The 22,875-nt window shown below is 32.6% G+C and overlaps 1 protein-coding gene across 1 annotated transcript in view; it reads right to left on the bottom strand.

The window, feature by feature from the left end:
• Positions 1 to 3,049: 3,049 nt before the first annotated feature.
• The window catches only part of MIB1 (mindbomb E3 ubiquitin protein ligase 1), a 117,756-nt gene continuing 97,930 nt past the window's right edge, over positions 3,050 to 22,875 (bottom strand). The window contains exons 15-21 of the mRNA XM_016162983.2: positions 22,623 to 22,784; positions 20,373 to 20,554; positions 18,546 to 18,738; positions 15,508 to 15,586; positions 14,094 to 14,207; positions 12,758 to 12,858; positions 3,050 to 9,523 (exon numbers count right to left, since the gene is read on the bottom strand). Of these exons, the coding sequence (XP_016018469.1) occupies positions 9,383 to 9,523; positions 12,758 to 12,858; positions 14,094 to 14,207; positions 15,508 to 15,586; positions 18,546 to 18,738; positions 20,373 to 20,554; positions 22,623 to 22,784 (972 nt within the window). The 3' untranslated portion in view covers positions 3,050 to 9,382. The remainder of the gene's footprint in view (positions 9,524 to 12,757; positions 12,859 to 14,093; positions 14,208 to 15,507; positions 15,587 to 18,545; positions 18,739 to 20,372; positions 20,555 to 22,622; positions 22,785 to 22,875) is intronic.

Here is a 22,875-nt window from a genome sequence, read left to right as displayed (position 1 = left end):
GTCAGAGGTCTGTTCAATAATAGAATGATCCTCCCTTGCCTCAATGTTAAGGCCTGGAGTGGTTATGGTAGTAAAAGGCCTTTAATTCACTAAGAGGATTTTACTGACCCCTTGTGGAAGAGAGAGGTTGGTACACCCAATGAAAAGCCCAGTTTGGGGAACTTTCCTAGAATCCCTCAAGGAAAAATTCAAGGAGTTGAGAGATGAGGAAGATTACCCACTACCCAGGTTCCTTCTATTCAACTTGAAACTCTCATTTACAGTTATTTCTCACATCAACCTTTTTTCCTGACACACATCAGAGCTCTCATCAAAGGCGGGTGTTACGATGTCAGGATTACAGCCTTTGTTTTAAAAAGGAAGGAGTGAGGGAAGATGAAAACAAAACCAGTTTTGGATCTAGCACAGTTACTAACTAAATGAAAGACTATGAGCAATTTGTTTACTCTCTCTGAGCCTCCCCATCCTAATGAAATTCAGTGTTAATGATTGAATTGGATGATGTCTATAGTGGCACATAGTAGGTACTAAATGTTTATGTTGCTATCATTAAACATATTGAGGTTCTATTTATTGATTACCCTGATGCTCATTAGTTACTTCGTACTTCTGTATAAAAAACATCTTTTAAATTAAGAGAGAGAAAAGAAGCTTCTCTTCAATGGATAATTTCCTCAGTTGAGACCAGGTCTGACAGAGTCTCTGACAACACAAATGGACAGAAAACATTTCTTGTCCAAGAAGTTTGGTTTCCCTTGTGCAAGCAGAATTTCAGGGATGGAAGGGGGTGGAAGGGGCACAGAGAACACCACCTCCCCTCCCCAGTGAAGCCAGCAGGATGGTCCGGGGCTCTGGTGTGTGTCCTTCATTTATCTTGCCATAGGAAATGCCAGAGACCCCACTCAGAAGTAAATGTTCTTTGCTATGACTGGAAGGAGACAATTCCTATCCCCCAACCTGAACTTTGAGGTTCCTAATGTTTCAGAATTAAGAAGCCTTCAGCATTCCTGGGAGGATGGGCTCTCCCAAGCCAAACTTGTCGTTATAGTACAATATTAACTATTGAGTTAAAATAGAGGCAAGATTAAAGAGGAAAGGGCTGTCAGAGTGACACCAGGTAGGATGCTTCTGAAATTATCCAGGAACAGAGGAGTCCCTGACAAAGTCAGTGAGAGTGGAGAACTAGATTCAAGAGACACTTTCAAAGAAGCAGTAACAGGATCCAGCAAGTAAGATGTGATAAAAAGTAGTCAAATATGACTGAAATTGTGAGTTTAAAAAATGGAGGAATAATAGTATTAAAACAAGTATATTGGAAATAGTCAACTTAAGATTGGGGCATATTAGGTTTGAGGTGCCTGGTTATCTATTTAAATATGCCTAAAGGAAGCTGGAAATAAGAATCTTAGGATGTAGAATCAGGAATCTTCCAACAGCATGTAATATATCAGCATTTTTATACAACAGAGATATCATTAACACTTTCCTCTAGAAAGTTTGAGCAAATTATTTCAAGCTTCATCCTACATGCATAACTGGGAACTGCCTACAAACCACTTGTTAATCTTGGTGGGTTTACATTAACCTCTCAGTAAAATCGTACCCATTCTCTAAATCTACTGTTAAGAACATTTTCTCTACAAGTAGAATATTTGGTAACACAGGCCAAAATTCTCAACCACACTGTGGTGGGCAGAATAACAACATCCCCTACCCCAAAAGACGGTCATGTCCTAATACCTGGAACCTGTGAATATGGTACATTTCATTGTTATAAATGGTATAACAAAAGGGACTAAAGATTGCCAGTGGAATTAAGATTATCAACTAAAATTGAAATGAAGTGATTACCCTGGATTATCTAGGTGGGCCCAGTGCTGTAACAAGGGACCTTAAAAGTGGAAACAGGGGAAGGATGTAAGGGGGGCCAAGGAATATGGGCCCTAGAAATTACTTAAAGAACAAAGAAATGTACTCTCTCCAAGAGCATCCAGAAGCAACACAGCCCTTAACAACATCTTGATTTTAGCATAGGAAGACTTATGTCAGATTTCTGACCTTCAGAACTGTAAGATAATAAATTTCTATTGTTTTAAGCCACTATGTTCATGGCAATTTGTTACAGCAGCAATACAAAACTAATATAATACTCTTGTACTAAAATACACATATTGAGCATATAACCTTTCTGAATGTCAGTCTGGTTGTTTATGGTCAGTAATCACAGGCTCTCTGATTTGGTTCCCTGTTTTCCTATTAAACCAGAATTAACTTCTTCTACAAAAGCTTTTCCCAAATTTTATGTAATGTTCCCTTCAAGATACTAATTGTTCTGTGGAAATAAAGAAGAGAGAGAGGAAGGGTGGGTAATACTCTTAAAAATGAGAAATAATGAATTATTTTCTTTAAAATGTGCCTCTCAGAAAGTTGCTATATCTAAGAATGCAGGAACTTGGTATAAAGGGGTACCTAAAGCATGAACACATTACATTTCATTGGAGCAGGGGTCTCCAACCCCCAGGCCAGGAGTTGGTACCAGTCCATGGCCTGATACGAACCAGGCCGCACAGCAGGAAGTGAGAGGCGGGCGAGCAAAACTTCATCTATATTTGCAGCCACTCCTCAACACTAGCATCACTGCATCAGATCATCATGCATTAGATTCTCATAGGAGCACCGTGGCTGGTGCCAAAAAGGTTAGGGACGGCTGAGTTAGAGCATTAGTGCAAAGGCAGCCTTGCCTAACAGTCTCACTGATATGTCACCAACTCTGTAATTGGTCTCTGTTCCTGGTCTTGTATTATACTTTCTTTCACATTATGTTTATCTTTTGTCCTTACCAAAATAAAATGAATTTATCTGAGAGATCACTTTTGATGTTCTACTTTAATCCATGCACTTATTCTCTTTTAAATGCCTATCATTGCTATGCAATGCACCACTTAAAAGTTTTCACTGTCAGTAAGTTTGTGAAATCCTACACTATAAAACTAACAATTTTAACTTCTATGAAGGATGAGTAACTGTTAAATGATAAAAAATATATAAATCAGATTTTCTAAAATGGCTTTATTTTAAAAACCTATACAGTTTCAATTTAGCAAACTATTGCCATGAATTATCCAATTGTACAGCAGCAGAAAAAAAGAACACAAAAACAGTAGAGGTTATCCAAAAATAAATTCACAATTTTGAAGTTGAAATACAGATGCTTTTTTCAAATAAACAATTTAAAATTTTTTGTTTCACATAGTTTTCCTCCTAAACATCCAAGATACACATACTTGATCTTTTCAACTAAACCTAAACAACCTCTCAGTAACTTCACAATACTTATTTCTATTGAAAAATAACCTTCAAACCATTCAATTACTAATTTAGTCACAAAATGCTAACAAAGCCAAATAAATCAGTGCTTTAAAATGTTTACCTCTTGAAGGTGAAATCTTCATCTGAGTTGTAAAGAGGAATAAACTTTTTATAGAAAAAGTTGAATCTTCCTAATTGATTTATTTTCTATCAAATTTATCTTATTCTGACTACTTTCACAATATATCTTAATCCTGAATGAGTACAAGGGATTAAAATACGAAAGCTTCTTTGGCCCTTTAGATAGAGATACCTTAATGTAAACAATTGTAATGAGAGACTTCTAGATGTAGATACCTATGTCATGTTGAGTTGGAAATGTATGTCCTTGTTTCTCAGAGATATAATTTCCTTCCTAATAATAAAAGATTTGACGTACTTGTTTTCAAATGCCTTAGGAATCAAAATTCATGTATGTCTATAAAGAATAGTTGCAAAAGATCAGAGGAAAGCATTATATAATGATATTATATCACAAGTTTTATTAATGGCAAATGTTTGCATTTATTTTTAAAAGCTTAGCTCTTACTAAGCATTTTTAAAAACGAAGTTAATAAGCAAGAATTATTTGCCATATATAAACTATATTCACAAATAAGACTCTAAATTCAATCAAGTGAAAGGCTAAAAACCACTGGAAAAAATACAAAGCAAAACACTGCTGAGTCAAAATGCTTTATATCACTGAATATACTGTATTTAGATTGACACAAGCATACTGAACTTAACAAAAATAATTTTGTGGATTCAATCTAAGTAAGACTAGCATAAGAATGACATGCAATTCATGATTCCCCCCAAAAATTTTCTTTTAAACCAAGTCACTTGAACAAAATGTCTCTTTTCATTTGAGGGGAAGACCATCTGTGTTTACCAAACAGATCATCCTTTCATATAAAATAGCAATCTGAACCCTATCTCCTCTTCCCTGATGCAACTTATACACGACTTTGCATAATGATTTAACATCGAATTACTTTTCTGGAAATAGTGTCATGGCCATAAATAATCGTTAAAAAAAAAAAAAAAAAACTTATCAAGTACAAATCTAGAAAACTTCCTTTAAAGAATTACCCAAACTCAGCACACATACAATACACAAGTTAAGCAATACAACTTATAAATGTGTGTATGATGACACACCACACCAAAGGATGCCTTCTATAAAGTTTTAGTAAGTGTTGCCAAGTTAATAATTCTTTCAAGGCACTGAAGAATTATGTAGATGGATTTCCCAAAATATAATTAACAATTGCTTAAACTGTTAAAAAGCCCTGAGTCAGAACTTTCGATAGCTTCCTGAAAGTAGATTTCAGACAAAATGGCACATTTATAGAAAATTACAAGACCATTTTGCTTTATGGAGGAACAAAGTCCTGTTCATGAAACAAAATCAAAGACTGTAAAGGAAAAGTAAAATATTCAGCAATATTATCTTTCTTACACATTTTATACATGTCAATTATAACTTGTAGTTATGGATTTAGGCACCAAATTGACGTGGCAAGTCACCTTTCCTATGAATACTGCTTAAATCCTCAAATTAAAAATTTTAATTTTGACCTTGGGTTTCCATCTCCTCCTCAGTCACAAATATGAAAAATGCTAGAAAAGTAATACTATGACAGAAAGAGGTAGAAAATGCCAATGTAGCAACTCACTATTTTAATCCATCAGCCCCATTATCTAGTTCATATTTTTATACTCTAATTATACCTGCTAACCATTTATCAGTAAACTGAAGCTTAAAGGATTTTCCCCTTCACTGCAGCAAAGCAATGTACACATGAGACGGCACTGAAGTTTTTCCTCAAATTTAATGTTTTAAAGAAGTACAACTGTAATTATTAATACTGTTATAGTTATAGATATATATATATATGTATGTTAAAGTTCCAAGCTATATATGATTATCAAGTAATATTGGTAAGCATTCCTATCATAATAGTCAAGCAAAAAAATTAGGTTGCTTTTTGAGATAAAAAATATTTTGAAACAGTTACAAGTAGACTTAAAGACAAATGACATTTTCAACAAGGCACACATAATTTGTGGAAATCTTTTATCTTTCCAATTTAGTACAAATTTAAAGCTAACCTAATTCTACCATTTAAAATGTGTTTCTTCCCTCTGGTTCAAAACCAAATCAAATCACAAACCCTTCCAATTAACAGACATTGAAAATCTAGTCAGTTATGACTGATGATAGTGGAAGAGAAGAAATTCTGTCATCCCTCAAATTTTAGGAACTTGACATTTATCATGACTTTATCTTGCAAACACAAACTATTAAGATAATTCAGCTGTTTCTTTTTATATTTAATCAAAATTCTATTCCACTGCGAGGGGAGCCGAAGAAATTTGCTGTTTAATGGGTAGAGTTTCAATTTTTCAAGATGTGATCTGTTTCACAACAACATAAATTTATCCAACACTACTGAACTGTACACTTAAAAATGGTTAAGATGGTGGATTTCATATTATATGTTTCTACCACAATAAAAAAAAATGCAAAAAAGTCTATTCCACAATTCAATTTTTACACAAATTATAACTATAAAATATTTTAGAAACTCGAAGAATGTGTTTTTCCTTTAGAATTTTTGTTTAAAAAGCAAGCTGCATTAAAGCCTATAATTTACAAAGCAATTGTCAATCTCCACTGAAAACTGGCTGAAAGATCCTTTTTATTATTCAATTAAATATACTCTACTTCCTGATTTAATTAAATCTACAAGCTCTTCCTTTTTTCTTCTAAATTCAAACAATGACTTTTCTTACTTGCTGCAACCCCTGCTGTCCTCCCTATTCAACCCCATCACTAATTCTTCTAATTCATAAGTTTAACTAATTCCTAGTTCAAAATTCATAATAAAGAACAGCAATTGGGCAATACATACATAGACAGTATATATCTACCATGTAAAAATGAAGTAAGCTTTGAAATCTGAATTGAGCAAATCTTAAGCAGCATGCATTTCAATATGCTAAAACAGTTTTACAGGCTAAAGTCATCAAAGATATAAGTCTAAGAAAGTATTTTCAACATTATCAATTAATTGTATGTTTCAGTAGCTAGCTAGTCAATTTGCAATGTTTAAAATAACAAATAACCAAGCATAATTCAGCCAGCTGAACATTTATCTAATATCCCTATACTAATACAAAAAGATCTTCTCTTGAAAAACCTTTTTGCTCCCAACAAAATTAATTATGTATATAGTATAAGCAGTAAGAATGTTAAGTTATATGAAGAAAAACAATTAGAATAGCACCATCTATTAAGTTGTGTGTATGTTTTGGGTAACAAAGCTGACAATCGTAGAAGAATAAAGGAGACAATGTGGTAAGACTGAGGGGGTAGAAAGAGAGAGTCCAAATACTACTTAATGACAACTCTTATGAAACATTAGGAAGAAATGCTATCACTACTTTTGAAATTCTTCTTTTCGTCTACATCATTTTACTTCAAATACACAATGGCTGCATGATAAATTCTGCATGTGCTAAGATGTTGATTTTTTTTTTTTAATATTGTGTTATCTAGTCCCTGAAGCCCAATAAATACGTTTTTGAATGAATGCATGTCAGTTTATTATTATTTTTTTTTAACGATTTTAGGGAAAGTGAAAACTCTTTCAGGCACAAGATAAAGAGATGATAATGATTCAGAAAAATACCTAATTGGGAAAGTACTGCTGAGAGACATATTTAATAAGAGGTAGCAATTTCAGAGTTAGAGGAAGTCACTTAAAATATTAAGTTCTTAATCTTATTCTCCCTCACAATCTCAAAATAATTTAAAATAATTTTTAGGTGCTTGAAAACATGAATAGAGATTTTCTATTCATTAAATTTCAAAGTGGTACAAATACAGAAAATCCACAAGAACATAACACTATATAGTTACTTTATGACTTCTGTAATAGTTTATGTTATTATATTTTTTTAACATGGTAGAAACAAACAAGACTGGAAGATGAAATAGCCTTTTAGGAATATAAGTTTTAGCACTGCAGCTCAGAAGATAAATAAAAAGGATTTAAGTAAAGTAGAGTTCTAGACCATAATTTGGCCAGTTAAACTAAACATACAATTCTCTGGTTGGCCTAACTATGCATGAGTCAGCCAGGTGCTCCCTCCTTACCAGCTGATCTGCTAAAAAAAAAAGAGATAGGTGGGTGGCCTATGGCATGGAAGAAAAGGAAAATTCTGATTTTTGCCATTTTCAAATCTGAAAGAAAACAATCTATTTGTCTCTTTATGTGAACATCTTTAGTCAGATGTCCTATCTTTTTATAGCTTCAAATTATGGCTTAAAGAAATCTCAGTGGCCCATTATCAGGTAACTGAGTAGTCAATATAAATTTTCAAATGTAAATTTATAAAAATTTTACTGTTCTAAATGATAAGTTACTCAGCTAAACACAGATATGGAATTATCAAGACTACAAAATCAGCCAGCAAAGCTCTCCATTTTCACCAGGACTTGCAAAGGCAATAGTCATTAAACAGCCAGAAATAAGATACTGAGGGCTAGAGACTGTGTACTTTCAAGGCTAATCATTATAGCAGAAAAATTGACATAGGAATTAGATTCAAAGAGGGAAAAAAACTAGAAAAAAGATAATGACCCTTAGGAATAAGCTTATACACAGTATATAGTAGATACTATTGTAAACAGTTGATATTTTTATGATCTAGCAGCAATGAACCCCAAAACACCTATTTACGTGTATTCATCCTAAATGTTGTAAGATTACTCATTCAAAGAGAGAAAATGATTAGATGCTCTAGAGTCAAAGTTTGAGGGGAAAAAAATCTACATGTAATTAGACATATTTCTCGTAAATGTCCTAGTCGCTCTTTCTAAAATAAGTATTTATTATTAGGTTAATTACTATGTCTTGGATATTGTTGGTAGTTAAATGATATCCTCATCTGTAGGTATAAAGAGAGATTGTTTTCTTTATAGTAAGCCTTACTATCTGAGAGAGAATGGAAGCAAGGCCTACGATGAAGGTAAAATCATAACACTGTAAGAATTAATAAATATAGAGAAGAAAGGATTGCTGCCTTTGGACACTGCATTATCCTTCTGAGATCACTGAAGTACTACTATTCAGTATATTAGAAAAGCTAAAATGAAACTCAGAGGCCAAAGAGGGGACTATCATTAACCACAGAGAAAACTGAGGCATACTTTTTATAAAAAAATTTTTTAAGGCTGGCTGAAAATAGTGTATAAATTAATATAAGGAAGGCAACTGTTAACAGTCAATTAATAGGTACTCTTTTATTGAATAATTTCCCTCCCTTCAGTTCCCCACTATGATTATTTTTCCTTTTCTTATCAGTCATTTTGAAACTGGCAATTGGATTCAAGTTTCCTTTTCCTTTTAAATCTAGAAAATAAGCTAAATGCAAAGTCATTATTCTCTCATATTATGCTTCCATTTACTGTAAGAATCCAGAAACAATCATTTCTATAACTTTATGTTCACCTAAAAAGAGAATTCTCTCTTAATATTCCCTTAATATATGTAACATAATGGTTTGACTTGCCCCTTTCATCTGATGCATGAACTGAGTGAGTACCTGTGTCAAGTCACTGTATAAAATCATGATAAACTGAAAGAGAGCAGATCATAAGGAAGTGTACTTTCTGAGGTCTAACAAAATGTATAAGCCATTAAGAGAAAATGCAAAAAACCCAAAAATAACAGATCTTTAAAGGATGTTCCCCCTAGAAGCCAAAAGTAAATTACCTATGAATTGTACAGAGTTGATGTTTCAAATTAAAACCAAAAGAAAAAGAAGAAAAAAAAAAAACCCCACAACTTTTAAGCACTGTTTTGTAGAATTTTTTGTTCTGATACATTTACAGTCTAATTATACTCTAGTAAAGAAACTATGATATTAAAATTAATTCATTAGAACCCTCAACTAGCTTAAAAGCTTACTAAGATCTCATGACCAAATACCTTAGCTAACAAAACACAGTGAGCTCCTGTTAATACAAAAGAATCCTTCGTTCAATAGCTTTGCGACAAATAGGACATTCACTCATTCGGTCTCCACAGAGTTGGCACGTTCCGTGGCCACAGAGGAAAATCATATTCTTCAGGCGATCCAAACACACAGGGCACATTGTCTGCAGTGAGATAACAAATAAAGTAATAAATGCTGAGACACTTTATATTTTGAAAGTGTAACATGTGACAGCTCTATAACATCATTTTCTTTTGTTTTAGTCAAATAATCTTTCGTTGCTTAAAAAATTTTTATTTAGTTTTCAAATAGTTAAAATGTCATCCCTATTTTATAATATAATATTGGTTGTACTGTCAGAATAGTATAAAAGGCACTATATAAAACAAATACAATATAAAATAAATACTATATAATAAAACAAAAAATGTAAATGCCAAAATCTAGTAGAAAATGGGTAAGAATATCTCCATTTGGTCTGATTCAGATACCTCCACTCTAGGTACTATGCTGTACTTGTTCTTGAAAATAACAAAATACATTAGCCCTACTGGGAGAGAGAAGAGCAGTAGAGAAGTATCACTAAGAACACATGCCAAGCATTATGCTGTGTGAGATACAATCTCAGTCTTATTATCACTCCCACTTTACAAAAGAGGAAACTAAGGCTTAGTGGAGCTAAAAACGTCCCCGAGTTCCCCAAGGTAAGCCATACTGTGAACTGAGGCCATGTAGCCCAGAGCTCTTGCTTTGAAACATTATGCTGTACTCCATTACTACCCATGTAGATCCCTTAATTAAAAACAATTTACTTTTGTTATGTATTAATAAATGTAAACTTCAAACAGCGATTCATGGACATGGACTATAGACTAGTGGTTACCAGAGGGTAGGGGGTGGAAGAAGAGGGGGTAGGTAGACAGTTAAAGGGGGTCAAATATGGGGGGCGGTGAAGTGAAGTGGGTAAAGGAGATCAAATATTGGGTATGTGAAGAAAACTGGACTTTAGGTGGTAAACACACAATAGAATATATAGATATCAAATTATAATAATGTATACTTGAAAATTATATAATTCTATTAACCAGTTACCCCAATAAACTTAATTTAAAAAAATAAGTATGACAGGTACATTCTAAGATATCACATATTTATTCACAAAACCCATTTTATTTTTGTAAAAAACATATTCTACCTTAACATATAATATTTCATTCTGAAGTATACTTTCCCCAAGTAACATAGACATGAAATAGTTAAACAAGAATATCTATTTCAATGACTAGACCAAAAGCCTATATATGAAAATGTAATTACCAATTTTGACAATACCAGAAATCACTGCGTGGGGAAGGGGGTGGGGTTGGAACTGTAGTCTAACTCGTTAACCCCACTCTTCCCAAGTAATTTTTCACATTTATCTATCTTCAAGTTTTAGGAAGCAAAGCTGCAGAAAATCATAGTTTTTTATTTTAAAAAGCCAAACTAGTTTTTTAAGTGTCATTAAAAGTTTCTTTCCCATTAAATTTTCAAGAGTTCTATGTGGATAATTAATCACTCTTATTTTCAAAAGTAAATACATATGTGCAGTCTGGGTGAAGGTACTTTAAGTTAATACATCCACAAGAGCATATGAAATTAATTTTTGTCTATTAAAGAGACATTGGAATAATAAAGAGAGTTATTCAGATGCTTTCTCTTGGTAACCTTGAAGAGGTCCCTGCAAGAAATCCCATCATTCCTCAGAAAATAAATTTTAAGTGTTCAAATACTTTAGTGAAAAATACTGGTAATGAAGATTATTTAAGGAAGAAGAAATTTCTGTGAATAGTAAACTCTGGATAAAGTCAGAGCTGAATTATTCTTTCAGGATCCATAACAGAGTTTCATTATTCATTATAAAGTCAATTTTAATTCACAATTAAGAGATAAAATGCTTTTCACAGATGTGTTCAAAAATCAGTTTTACCCTTCTATTAGTGTTTTATAAAAAAGGAACTGAGATTCTAAAAATCTTCAAATTTTAAAAAACATTTTATTTTAGAGTGAAATATGTTCCTATTTTCATATTCCTACATTAAGAACTTGTAAATCTATATTTAACTTTACTTATTCACTAAATAATAAGTATTACTAGGTGCTGGATTTCAGAAGAAAAACTGGCCCAATCATAGGGTTTTCATCTTTTTAGATGCATCTTTAAATTCCTAACAAATATATACATTTATACTAAATTAGTTATCACAAGGTCATTAGTTTTCCTGGGTCACTAACTACTGACTATGCTACTTTCTTATAAATTCAGATAGAAAACACAAGAGTGATGACTCTGACAACTGTGTGGTGACAGTGATGTGACTGCCAAACTAAAGAAATAACACTCTTTGCAGCTCAATCGTTTGAATTAAATCAGATTTAATGTTGGGTCCAATGAATGGTAAGGTTAGGGCAAAAAAAGATTTTCTTAACCTATACCTACAAGTTTTAGCTAACTTTTTCTTTATTTTATTGTTGCTTTTATTAAAAATTGAGTAGACAGATATAAGAGCACTTATGTTGGTGTGTATAAAATATGAAGAATATGACCACCACTCAGTTTAAAGCATGGACACTGCCCTTTCCTTTAAAGCCCCTCTGTATGTCTTCCCTAGTCCTTTCCACCCACCTCTCACTCATAATCGCTATTCTGAATTTTTCATTTATCATTCCCTTTTCTTTATGGTGTATGTGTGTGAGTATTTTTCTAAAGTATCACATCTATACAGAAAACTGCACAGATCATAAGTGTACAGTTTAAAAGTTTACAAACTGATCAAATGCATGTAATTAAAGAAATGGAATATTAGTACTCTAGAAAATTCTCTTATGCCCCCTCCCAGCTATCTTAGCCAATAAAACCATTATCCTTGATTTTAAACACCATCTATATGATTTATTCCCCAAGTTTGCATCTTCAAATAATATCCCATTTAGTTTTATTAGATAATGACAAATTTTTCCAAAGTACTTTTACTAATGTATATTCCCTCCAGCATTATGAGTGATGGCTATTATATATTCTGCCTAAACACTTGATATTGGCAGCTTTTAACACTGAGTTTTTCCCTCAGTCTGGTAGGTGGCAAAAGATACCTCAAAATGATTTTAATTTTCATTTCTTGATTACTAATGTGCTTGAGCATTTTTTCCTATTTTTGGTCATTTGTCTGTTACTTATTTTAGAAAGTGCATGCATAAATCTTTAAATCAGATTTTACCTATTGCAACTATTCAAATGCTACCTACATGTGATGCACTAATATGAACTGCGCTCACTAAAGAAAACACTAGTAATTTTACAGAAAAAACAAGATATGCCACTTAGAATCACTGTTTACCATGAAGAAATCATCATTACCTGCTCTTTAATGTCCTGTAGCTGCTGCTGCAACTTCTGCACATCTGCATTGACATTGGTATTATCCTTGTCTTTTTGTAACACTGGGATATTTCCACTTGCTATAATACAGATTAAAAATTTTAATGTTATGACTTTTGACAATGATTTTTTATTTCTAAAGTTATTACTGTTCTGTTAAAAACAAGATTATTATTAGAATCCTCTTTAAAAATTTGTTTTACATGTGGACAACATACAGTAGTGACATTCACGTCATACTCTTTCATTTATAATCTCTGAAAAGAAATGTTTACATATTAATTTTTAATTATATTTCACAGTGCTAAACAATAATCTACATACAGACTTTTGGGTTTTCCAAGGCTCTACTTGCTTCTTTGACAAGCTCACAAATACATTTTATGCTTGTTTTTTCTGTTCCTGCACTGTACGAACCCAAGAAGGTAAACAGCATAACATTTTAGCCAGTTCGGCAGCAATACTTAACTGAAAGTCTCTTAGGTGATATTTATGAGAACAAACAAAAACCTAGCCTCCTTCCTTTATTCCCAATTCTCCTTACTGTTACTGATCTAACATGAGGAACTCCATGAAAGAAAGGCCATGATCAGTGGTCTGCTAAACAAAGAGAAATTTTTATTTCACTTTTCCTATTCTCTAGATTATTAGTCTTTTACTCAATCTTTCCCTGGAATTTTCATTTTCCTCTATGGGTGATAAAGACAAAAATCCCTGGGTAGGAGTAGCTGCATCTATACATAGAACAAAGAAATCAAAGACACCATCCAGCTTATATCTAGTGCAAAGATGAAAAATATTTTTACAAAGCTATACCACTGAAAAGATTGTAAGTGAATAATTAACTTTTCATCTTTCCACATGTTCAGTTTATGTTCAGTTACTTTGTCCAAACTTACTACTATTTCATAAAATACTCAAATGTACTAGGGAAACCTGCTAGAAAAAGGAATGAGGTTAATATTTGTGTGAACTGAAAAAAAATTAATAATATGATGTTCCCTCAAGATACACAAGATATACTACCTTTAACTTCAAAAGAGACAGCAAATTTTCTTTAAGTAAGAATCCAATAATATTCTTCATATCACAGGTTGAGGCTTCTTAACAGACTAATGTTTAAAGTCCTACAATTATATCACAAACTAGAAAAGTATTTCACGTTTCTTGTAATGTAACAAGAGCAGAACCAAATGTGTTCCTCCATAAATTCAGGTCACATACCTTATGTTTTTTACAAGGCCACAGTGTACTATATGTGAGAAGTTCAGAAAAGTCCCAACCAGAAGGCTAATGCTTAAGAAAATCCACTTACAGATATCATCGGTGGAATCTTCTGAACTCTTCCCTCCACAACACATAATGAAAGGCACTCTTCGTTCAACTACTGCCCGACACTGCACACATTTTTTCATCAGGCTAGCACAGTCTGAAAAATAACAACAGGAGACTTCTTCCAAAAGAGAACATAAAGAAGAGGGTCGTCTTTTTCTTCTCATTCTTAAAACTTAAATTTAACACTGAGATAAACTACAGCCTGCTTGCCAAACTGATCTGTTGCCTATTTTTGTAAATAAAGTTTTAATGGAAAACAGTCCCACCCAGTCATTTACATATTGTGTATGGTTGTTTTGGCACTAAAACTGCAGAGTTAAAGAGTTGGAATTTAGTTACTATGGAAACCATGTGGTCCATAAAACCAAAAATATTTATATGACCCTTTACAGAAAAACTTTGCTAACCCCTACACTATGGCAACTTAAATAATCTGAGTTCTTTTAACTTAAGACAGAACTCTCTTTCTACATGCACTCTGACAGCTGACAAAAGCCATTATACTAGTCTCTGGTAAACAGAGACAATTACTCATGGCAGATGTTACAGTAGGAAACCTGGATCCTTTCTTTAGTTTAGGAGATGTCAATCAGAGCAAAAAACAAACAAACAAGGCTAAAGCAAATCTATGCTAATGAGATTAATCTATCATACAATTTGAATAATAGGTTAGCTAGATACATTAAAAATCAATGCCTACTGACTGAACTATTTTATAATAGGAAACGCCATGTTTTACCTTGGGCCCATTTATATAAGGTATAACTTATTAAACGTGTTTAAAATCCTTCCTTGACACATGTAAAAAACAAAAGGAAGAGGAGAATATTAATATTGAAGAGTGTATGAGCTTGGAAAGAACAAGTGAGATATATAAAAGCGAAGTTAAAAATGTTTCTTAAACTTTAATATTATCCTCACAAAAAAATATTTCTGTAAGTTCTCTTGACATAGAGGTTAAGAACGGTTAAAGCAGCCAGAAATTATAGCCTTGAATGGATGGTGTGGGTGGTTCACCAGTGAGGAAAGTATGCATGATAGGCAATGTGAAGGTGATGATAAATGAAGATGTGTCAATTTTACATATGAAAAAGAGTTAGATTAAATGTTTCAACATTCATTTTTAGAAATAAATTTCTATTGTGAGATAATTTTATGCTAATACAAATGAAATCAAAATTCAATACAGAGAAACACAGCATATTCAATCTTCTCTAAGGCTCAGGAGGAAGAATGAAAACAGGTGACATTCTAGTATAGAGAAAGAAATGGAAAGTACTAGAAGTCTACCAACTTTTTGCTCATGAATTATCAAAAAAAAATTTTTAAGATAGAATTTGTTTCACTTTCTATTTTTATAATAATACTGAGGAAGTTTTTTATGGGCTACTTACTCTCACAAGCACACATGTGTCCACATGGTTGAAAAAGAACAGCTGCTTTCTTGTCAGAGCATACCACACATTCTTCAATCTATTAAAAAAATAGGTTATAGCACAAGCATGAACATCTACAGAGAAAACTAGTAACTCAAACAGTGTCTTTTGTATAGAAGCAATCTAACATACTTGCTAAGTTTCTGACTTTGACTTTGCTAAGTGATTCAAACCAGTTGGAAGAACAAATTTCAGTCTCCCACAGCTTAAAGGACTAAGACCAGGGGTGATCTTTCCAACTCTAGGATTACACATCTAGACTTTAGGACTATTCAAGGTCAGATTACAGTGAAAGAAAGACTTACCTTTAATATAACAAAGAAGCCCCCAAACTGCAAACACTAAGCAGTATACCACCAGATTTGCTACATGGGGAGCAGAAACAGGAAGACCCTGGAAATGGGAAGACCCTGGAAATGGGTAGCTAAAGGATCCATAGCGTGAGGTAAGCACACTAAGTTTTCATAACTCTCGACAAAGGTTTTCTTCTTTCATTAAAGGCTAGGGCTGAGGACTATGGCTAAGTATCAAAGATGTGTGAGTCAACTATCTATCTGGTTGTCTAGTAAACTCAACAGAAAAGTAGGTACAATCTGGATAAAAAACTGAAATGAAACTCCCAAATGGCAGCAACTAGAGAGATAGACAAAAGTCTTCAGAGCAATGATGGTAGGGAGGTGAAACTATGACTAATATAGCCATTTGTATGTAAAGAGTATTTTCCTATAAATATATTAAGAATTACAGTGCTAACTACTGGTCAAAGATTAAATGTAACAATAAAAAAAGAATAAATATGTGTAAAGTGCTTAGTTGAATGTCTAATATAAAACTGGAGCTCAATGAATGATAATTCTCTTCTCCTCTCTATATAATAATGTGCTGGTTTTTAAAATGGTTCCCAGTGCAATCATCTATGTACCTGAATTGTTTATAACATTTTAAATAACCTAGAAAATTGATCTAATAATCATTTACTAACCAATTCACCTATTAATAAAAGAGAAGAAAACTTTATAACCATAACTTTTTCCCCCTTCTGGAATTTTTCCTCAGGTTATATTCCCCCAGGAGTACAATTACTATATCAAATCATGTTTATTTTAAAGGTTTGTGTATATATATTATCAGGATGCTCTCTCAAATATGTGAACCCATTTATTTAGTCTCCAGTTGTGTTAAGAGAAAGTCCACTTTCCACTTTCTGGGATAAATACTTTCTTTAATTTACTTTTGCTAATTTGACAAGAATGGTTAATAACAATTCATAATTTTATAATTTATGTTTCTACAATTGCAAAAGAGATTATACTTATTTATTCTTCCTCTCTCCAAATACTAGTTTTATAATGTTTCATCTTCAGTGAAGATGTTCATTATCCTTTAACCACTTGGGGTCACTATTTCTTTATCTTCAAAGGCTCTGCAACCAACCAGGCAAATCTGTTTGGTGGGTATGTTTTTGTACTTTTCTACAAGTTTGAAAATTCCATTATTTAAAAATCAAATTGAAAGCTTACTAATTCTCAGAATTCAGAACTGGTCTAAAAAGAAATGACAGCAGAATATACAGACCAATCTTAAATAAAGAGAATGGTTTAAGTTTTTGTTCTTTCAGATTCTTTCCAAAACTGTTAGTTTGTAATCAGGTAACTAAAGCAAATTATAAATACCAAGTAGAATAATCCATATTAATTAAGAAGAGTTAACCACAGATATAATGCATATAAATGCAAACGCTGTGCTTGGCATACAATGAGTGCTGTTAGTTCATCCTCCTCACCTTTACCAACAGATTAAGCAGCTACATACATACTCCAATACTCTCCAAAAAGAGCTTCCTTGTACTCCTTCCTGTGCCAAATATTTTACCAAACATATATTCATCTGGGTCATAAAAAACAACTGGTCTTAGAAGGTTTCATTAACAATGTGAGAAGCACTGACAAGATAACACCTTTTAAATCACTGCCAGCTAATTTATTATGAGAAGTAATGTCAGTTTCTTTCTAATAAAAAAAAAAAATCAAGAGAAAAATAAAAATAAAAGGAACAGAATGGAAAAAGTATAAACTTCATAAATGAAAGCAAAGAAAACCAACATATCTCTTGGTTTAAGCCACCCACCTTCAAAGAAATCATTTGTAAAAGACTTAAATCTCACTTTATACACTAACTCTCTCTCTCTCTCTCTCTCTCTCTCTCACACACACACACACACACACACACACACACACACAAAGAAAAACTGAAAAAGAAAATCAATTATTTCAGTAAACCAAAATGAGGAAGACGGTATTATTACGATAAAGCACTAAGTTACATGAAAAAAGAATGAAATCTGAAACCCAGGAAGAATCATCCTTCTCAAAAAGCAAAAAGAGTCAGACAAAAGAAAAACTTCAGAGAGGATACAGAATTTGGCCATCAAAAATTGCAGGATGATCATATTTTATTTGCCTCCTAGTAGGATTCAATACTAAACGAGTCTGTGACGTTTTCTTGCCAAAATGTTTAAGCTGACATTTAATCAAGCCATTAGATCTACTTTCCAGTTTACAAGAAACACAGAGGATAGAGAAACAAACCATGCTATGATTAAAAAAACAAACAAACAAACAAATAAATCCAGAATGTGACATTCTACAAAAAAAAAAAAAATTTATAAATATGAATACAAAACAGTCTATGCTCTCAGAAAATGTGCAATATGCAAGTAATACAAAGTAGAATTAAATACATCTTTAGGTTATAAGGGACTTTGAAAGCGAAACAGGTTGTTACTTTTATTCTTAACTATTATAGTTTACATATAAAGAAGGAAACTCCTAAATGGCCTCTTGATAAATATATAAACTATACATTCCTATATTTAGATCAGTCTCAGGAAAAACAAAATTAAACAGACACCTGGCATAATATAACCTTACTTATCATTAGCTGTAGTTTCAAAAAACTACATAAAATGATAAAATACTATAATAAAAACATGTTACCTTTGTCCTGGATTGAACTTGTTCTTTACAGATGAGGCATTTCTTGACTCGTGGAGAACATAAAGAACAGGTAGCAATATGTCCACATGGGCCAAAAAGAGTGTCTCTCTTCATATCTGAGCACACCATACACTCTTCTAATGTTTCAGAATCATTACTAATCATAGAAGGACTTCGAGAACCCACTTGACCACTAATAAAAGAACATATTTCTAATCAAGCCTATCAGAATATTTATATTAAAAATTCATTAACTAAAATATTTTTAAAACATTCAGATCATTAATATATGTAAAATCAGTTTTAATTATGTTAAAAATTGCTTTAACAGCCATATATTAAACATTGTATTTTTCTATTTATATACATCTCTTCATCTTCACGTATTTCTAGTACTATTCGAATTACAAATTAAATCCTCACCCAATGGAAAACGGTGAATCTTCTAACAAAGAAATCAAAACCACTAGTTAAAAATGTAAACATAAACACAGTTTCATTCAGAACCTGTTTTATCTATAAAGAACTGGCTGAGGAAGGCATAGCAATAAAAAAATCCTAAGTAGAGCCCATGTTAGTTACCCTAACTACAGATAGGATGAAGCATCATTGGAGTGAACAACTAACAAGGCACTCTGAAAACATGTCACTGCAGCTGCTGTTCTGATATTTCTTTAAGTCTATCCTTGAGGAGCATAAAATTCTATTCCAGAAAGACAGAATGTACCTAATAAATATACAGATACAAGACACAGAAATACATATATATGACCAACTACAGCTATAGAAAAGGCATACCCTGTTTTTACTACAATCTTCAGAAACTCACGAACATACACACAAGCACGCACACACCATACACACACACACACACACAATTTCATCTTTGACCCAGTGTTAAAGTTATTACTGTAGTACTTATAGAACCTTGTATATATTTTAGGTGCATTATTTTTTTGTAATAGAATTTTATGCTCCTTAATGACACACTTAAAAATGTATATATCTCATTATATTGATTTCCCTATAAGAAAGCTCTATGCATAGATTACAAAGAGATGTCATTTCATTGCTACACATAAATTATGAGAGGCAAGAAAGTACAAAGGTCAAGGGACAACTACTGAGATGTTTAATGACAAGAACCAGGGCAGTTATAGTTGTACAGCACCATTTGGATGAAAAACTAATGAGATGTACCTTTTCGTATATCTATAGTATCTCAGACAAAATTTAGTTATATCATAAATAATTAAAATCACTGACATATTTTACTTTTAGAAAAGAAGATAAGTGTAAAATGGATGTCATTAGAGAAAACTCCATCAGGTATTGGTTCATTCATTTGTTCATACTTTCAATCCTTCATTGATACTTATTGAATGTCAAAGTCAAGCACTGTGCAGGGTGCTAAAATTATTACAGAATTTGTGTGACCCTGTTGGTGAGTGAGTAAATTGCCTTTCTTTGAAAGAGTCTATTAAATTTTAAGTTCATATAACATTAATCACAGCAGTTTCACTGGTGAGACCTTTTCTTATAAATTCCTTTTCACATTTAGGAGTACTGGAAGATCAGACTAGTTTAGAAAAGTTTCTTAGAACTTATTATCCATAAAGCATCATTTAATAATGTAGAGAATACAATATGAAATAAGAAACAGAGTCTTAGGTAAATTTTTAAGGAAGAAAAGGTCAACACAGAGATAGAGGAAGAGTAAAGACAAAGACATTTTCAAGTAATCAAGTCTTCCATTATGAAACCTATGAAACCACATGATACTTTATGTATAAAATATTAAGTTTTATGATAATAAATAATACAAACCTGACTTTTTCTTTATGACACTTTGCCAGTGCTTTGCAGAGACTTGGATCAGGACAAAGATCAAGTGGTGACTGACCCTTCTTATTTCGAATGCTAAGGTCAGCACCATTAGCAGCCAAGAAACAGGCAATAGACGCTGCACTCTTCTTCTCTGCCCCCTGGGTACCAAGTCCCATTATTAACTGAAATCAAATGAAAAGAATCATTATTTTCCCTTTAGGAATCTGTTATCAATTCTTCCCACCAGATAAATACGTTGTGTGTGTGTGTGTGTGTGCGTGCACACACACACACACACACATACATATATGTATATACATATATATACATATATACATGTATATACATATATACATGTATATACATGTATATGTATATATGTATATATATGTATATGTGTATATGTGTATATATATGTATACATGTATATATGTATATGTATATGTGTACATACATATGTATTGTATTAATATGTAAAAATATATGTCTGGAAGAACTTATTTCATTATGGTGGATGCTTATGAATTATAGTCCTTGTATCCATTTCCCCTTCCCTCCTAGCCCCAATTTTCTCAGGCATGTAGTCAGAGAACTGACTCAATATCTAGTTTTAGGACCATAGATGGCTCAAACCAGTCAGATATTGACCTATCTGTGTGATTGGTTCAGGAATGACACATAATCCAAATCAGGTCAATTAAGGCCAATAAAACTCAAAAACTGGGCTTCTGATTTGTGATATTGAGGAAACAGTACTTTCTTTTCCACTCTATTTGGCTCTGGAGCTGCTAGCAACCAACTTCAAACAATAAAGGGTAAGACAAGTGAGAAAAAAACCAGTACCTAGGAACTGAGCCAAGAAACAGAGAATAAGACAAATCAAGTTCTGATATCATCTCAGCTATGGATTCAAACATCTTATCTGAAAACAGCCATAATAACTGTTAATATTTATGGAGTGTCTACAATGGACCAAGAACTGCTTTAAGCACTTTCCACGAACTAACTCATTTAATCTTTACAACCTTATGGAAGTAGTTACTCCCTTCCCCTCCCTTATTTTAAAATGAGAAAAATGATCCGCACAGGAGTTAAGAGATTTACTCATGGTCATAGAAAGGTAGCAATTCTCAATCGCTTTGGTCTCAGAACCCCTTTACATTCTAAAAAATGACTCTAAAATTCACATAAAAAGGTTAAAGACTTAGAATAGTTAAGCACCTTTGGAAAAGAAGAAAGTTGGAGAACTTGCACTACTTGATTTTAATATTTATTATTAAGCTACAGTAAAGAACACAGTGGGTTGGCATCACCTAGCTAAAGACACAGATCAACAGCTAAAGACATAGGTCAATAGAACAAAACATAGGATCAAGAAAGAATTCCTATATGTAGTTAACAGATATTGGATAAAGGTAGAACAGGTGATTCAGTAAGAAAATAGTCTTTTCAACGAATTGTGTTGGAATGATATCCACAAGCAAAAAATATGAACTTTGATCCATATCTCATACTTCTCTCTCTCTCTCTCTCTCTCTCAAAATGAATCATAGACCTAAATTTAACAACTAAAACTTTATAAACTTCTAGGTACAAAACAGGAGAAAACTTTATTGACCTTGGGTTTTGTAAAAATTTCTCAGGTAGGATACAAAAAGCGGAAATAATGAAAGAAAAAATTGATAAAACAGACTTGAACAAATTTAAGAACTTTGGCTCTTCTAAAAACACTGTTAAAAGAATAAAAAGACAAGCCAAAGACTGGGAGAAAAATATGTGCATATTAACTACTAATAAAGAACTTATATTCAGATTATATAAAAAACTCTCAAAACACAATAGTAAGAAAAGAGCTCAACAAAATAATTAACAAAAGCTATGAATAGACATTCATCAAGTATATGTGGGTGACAAATAAGTAAATGAAAAGATGTTCAATATCAGCAGTCATTATGGAAATGCAAATTAAAACCATATAATACCACAATACAGATACTATTTGAATGGCTAAAGTTAAAAAAGAAGAACCAAAGAACTTTTGGTAAGAGTGTGAAGCAATTTCGTTAGTATTGACTAGTATTTGGTTCATAAGTTCAATTTCTTCATATGTAGCTCTGATAAAATATTTTTATTAGATACAGGTTAAACCAGTCATGAACATAAGATCTTACCATAAAGCGATGTTCAATAACAGTAGCCATTAGGTAAATGACTTCTGCTCCTACTGAATTAAAGATTATCTTTACTCACTGTGTTTTTGGATGGCTCCCAGGCAGCATCAACCTTCCCTACATCTTGCATATCTTGGAGCTGACGCAGCTGAGACAAGGTGTGATGCCTCAGAGCTTCATGTAAAGGAGTATCCCCATCCTTATCCTGGATATCTAATTTGGCACCAGCACGGACTAAAAGCTAGAGAGAAAGACATCTCATTTTGCTAAAGTATCCCCGCCCACAAGAAATTACAACATATGTAAAGTAACAGTGAGAGTGTCTTCCACCT

Source organism: Rousettus aegyptiacus, unplaced genomic scaffold (genome assembly GCF_014176215.1).
Source record: "Rousettus aegyptiacus isolate mRouAeg1 unplaced genomic scaffold, mRouAeg1.p scaffold_m13_p_12, whole genome shotgun sequence".
NCBI classification, from domain to species: domain Eukaryota; kingdom Metazoa; phylum Chordata; class Mammalia; order Chiroptera; family Pteropodidae; genus Rousettus; species Rousettus aegyptiacus.
Note: the sequence above shows the minus strand (reverse complement) of the source record. Positions and strands in the feature narration are given on the sequence as shown.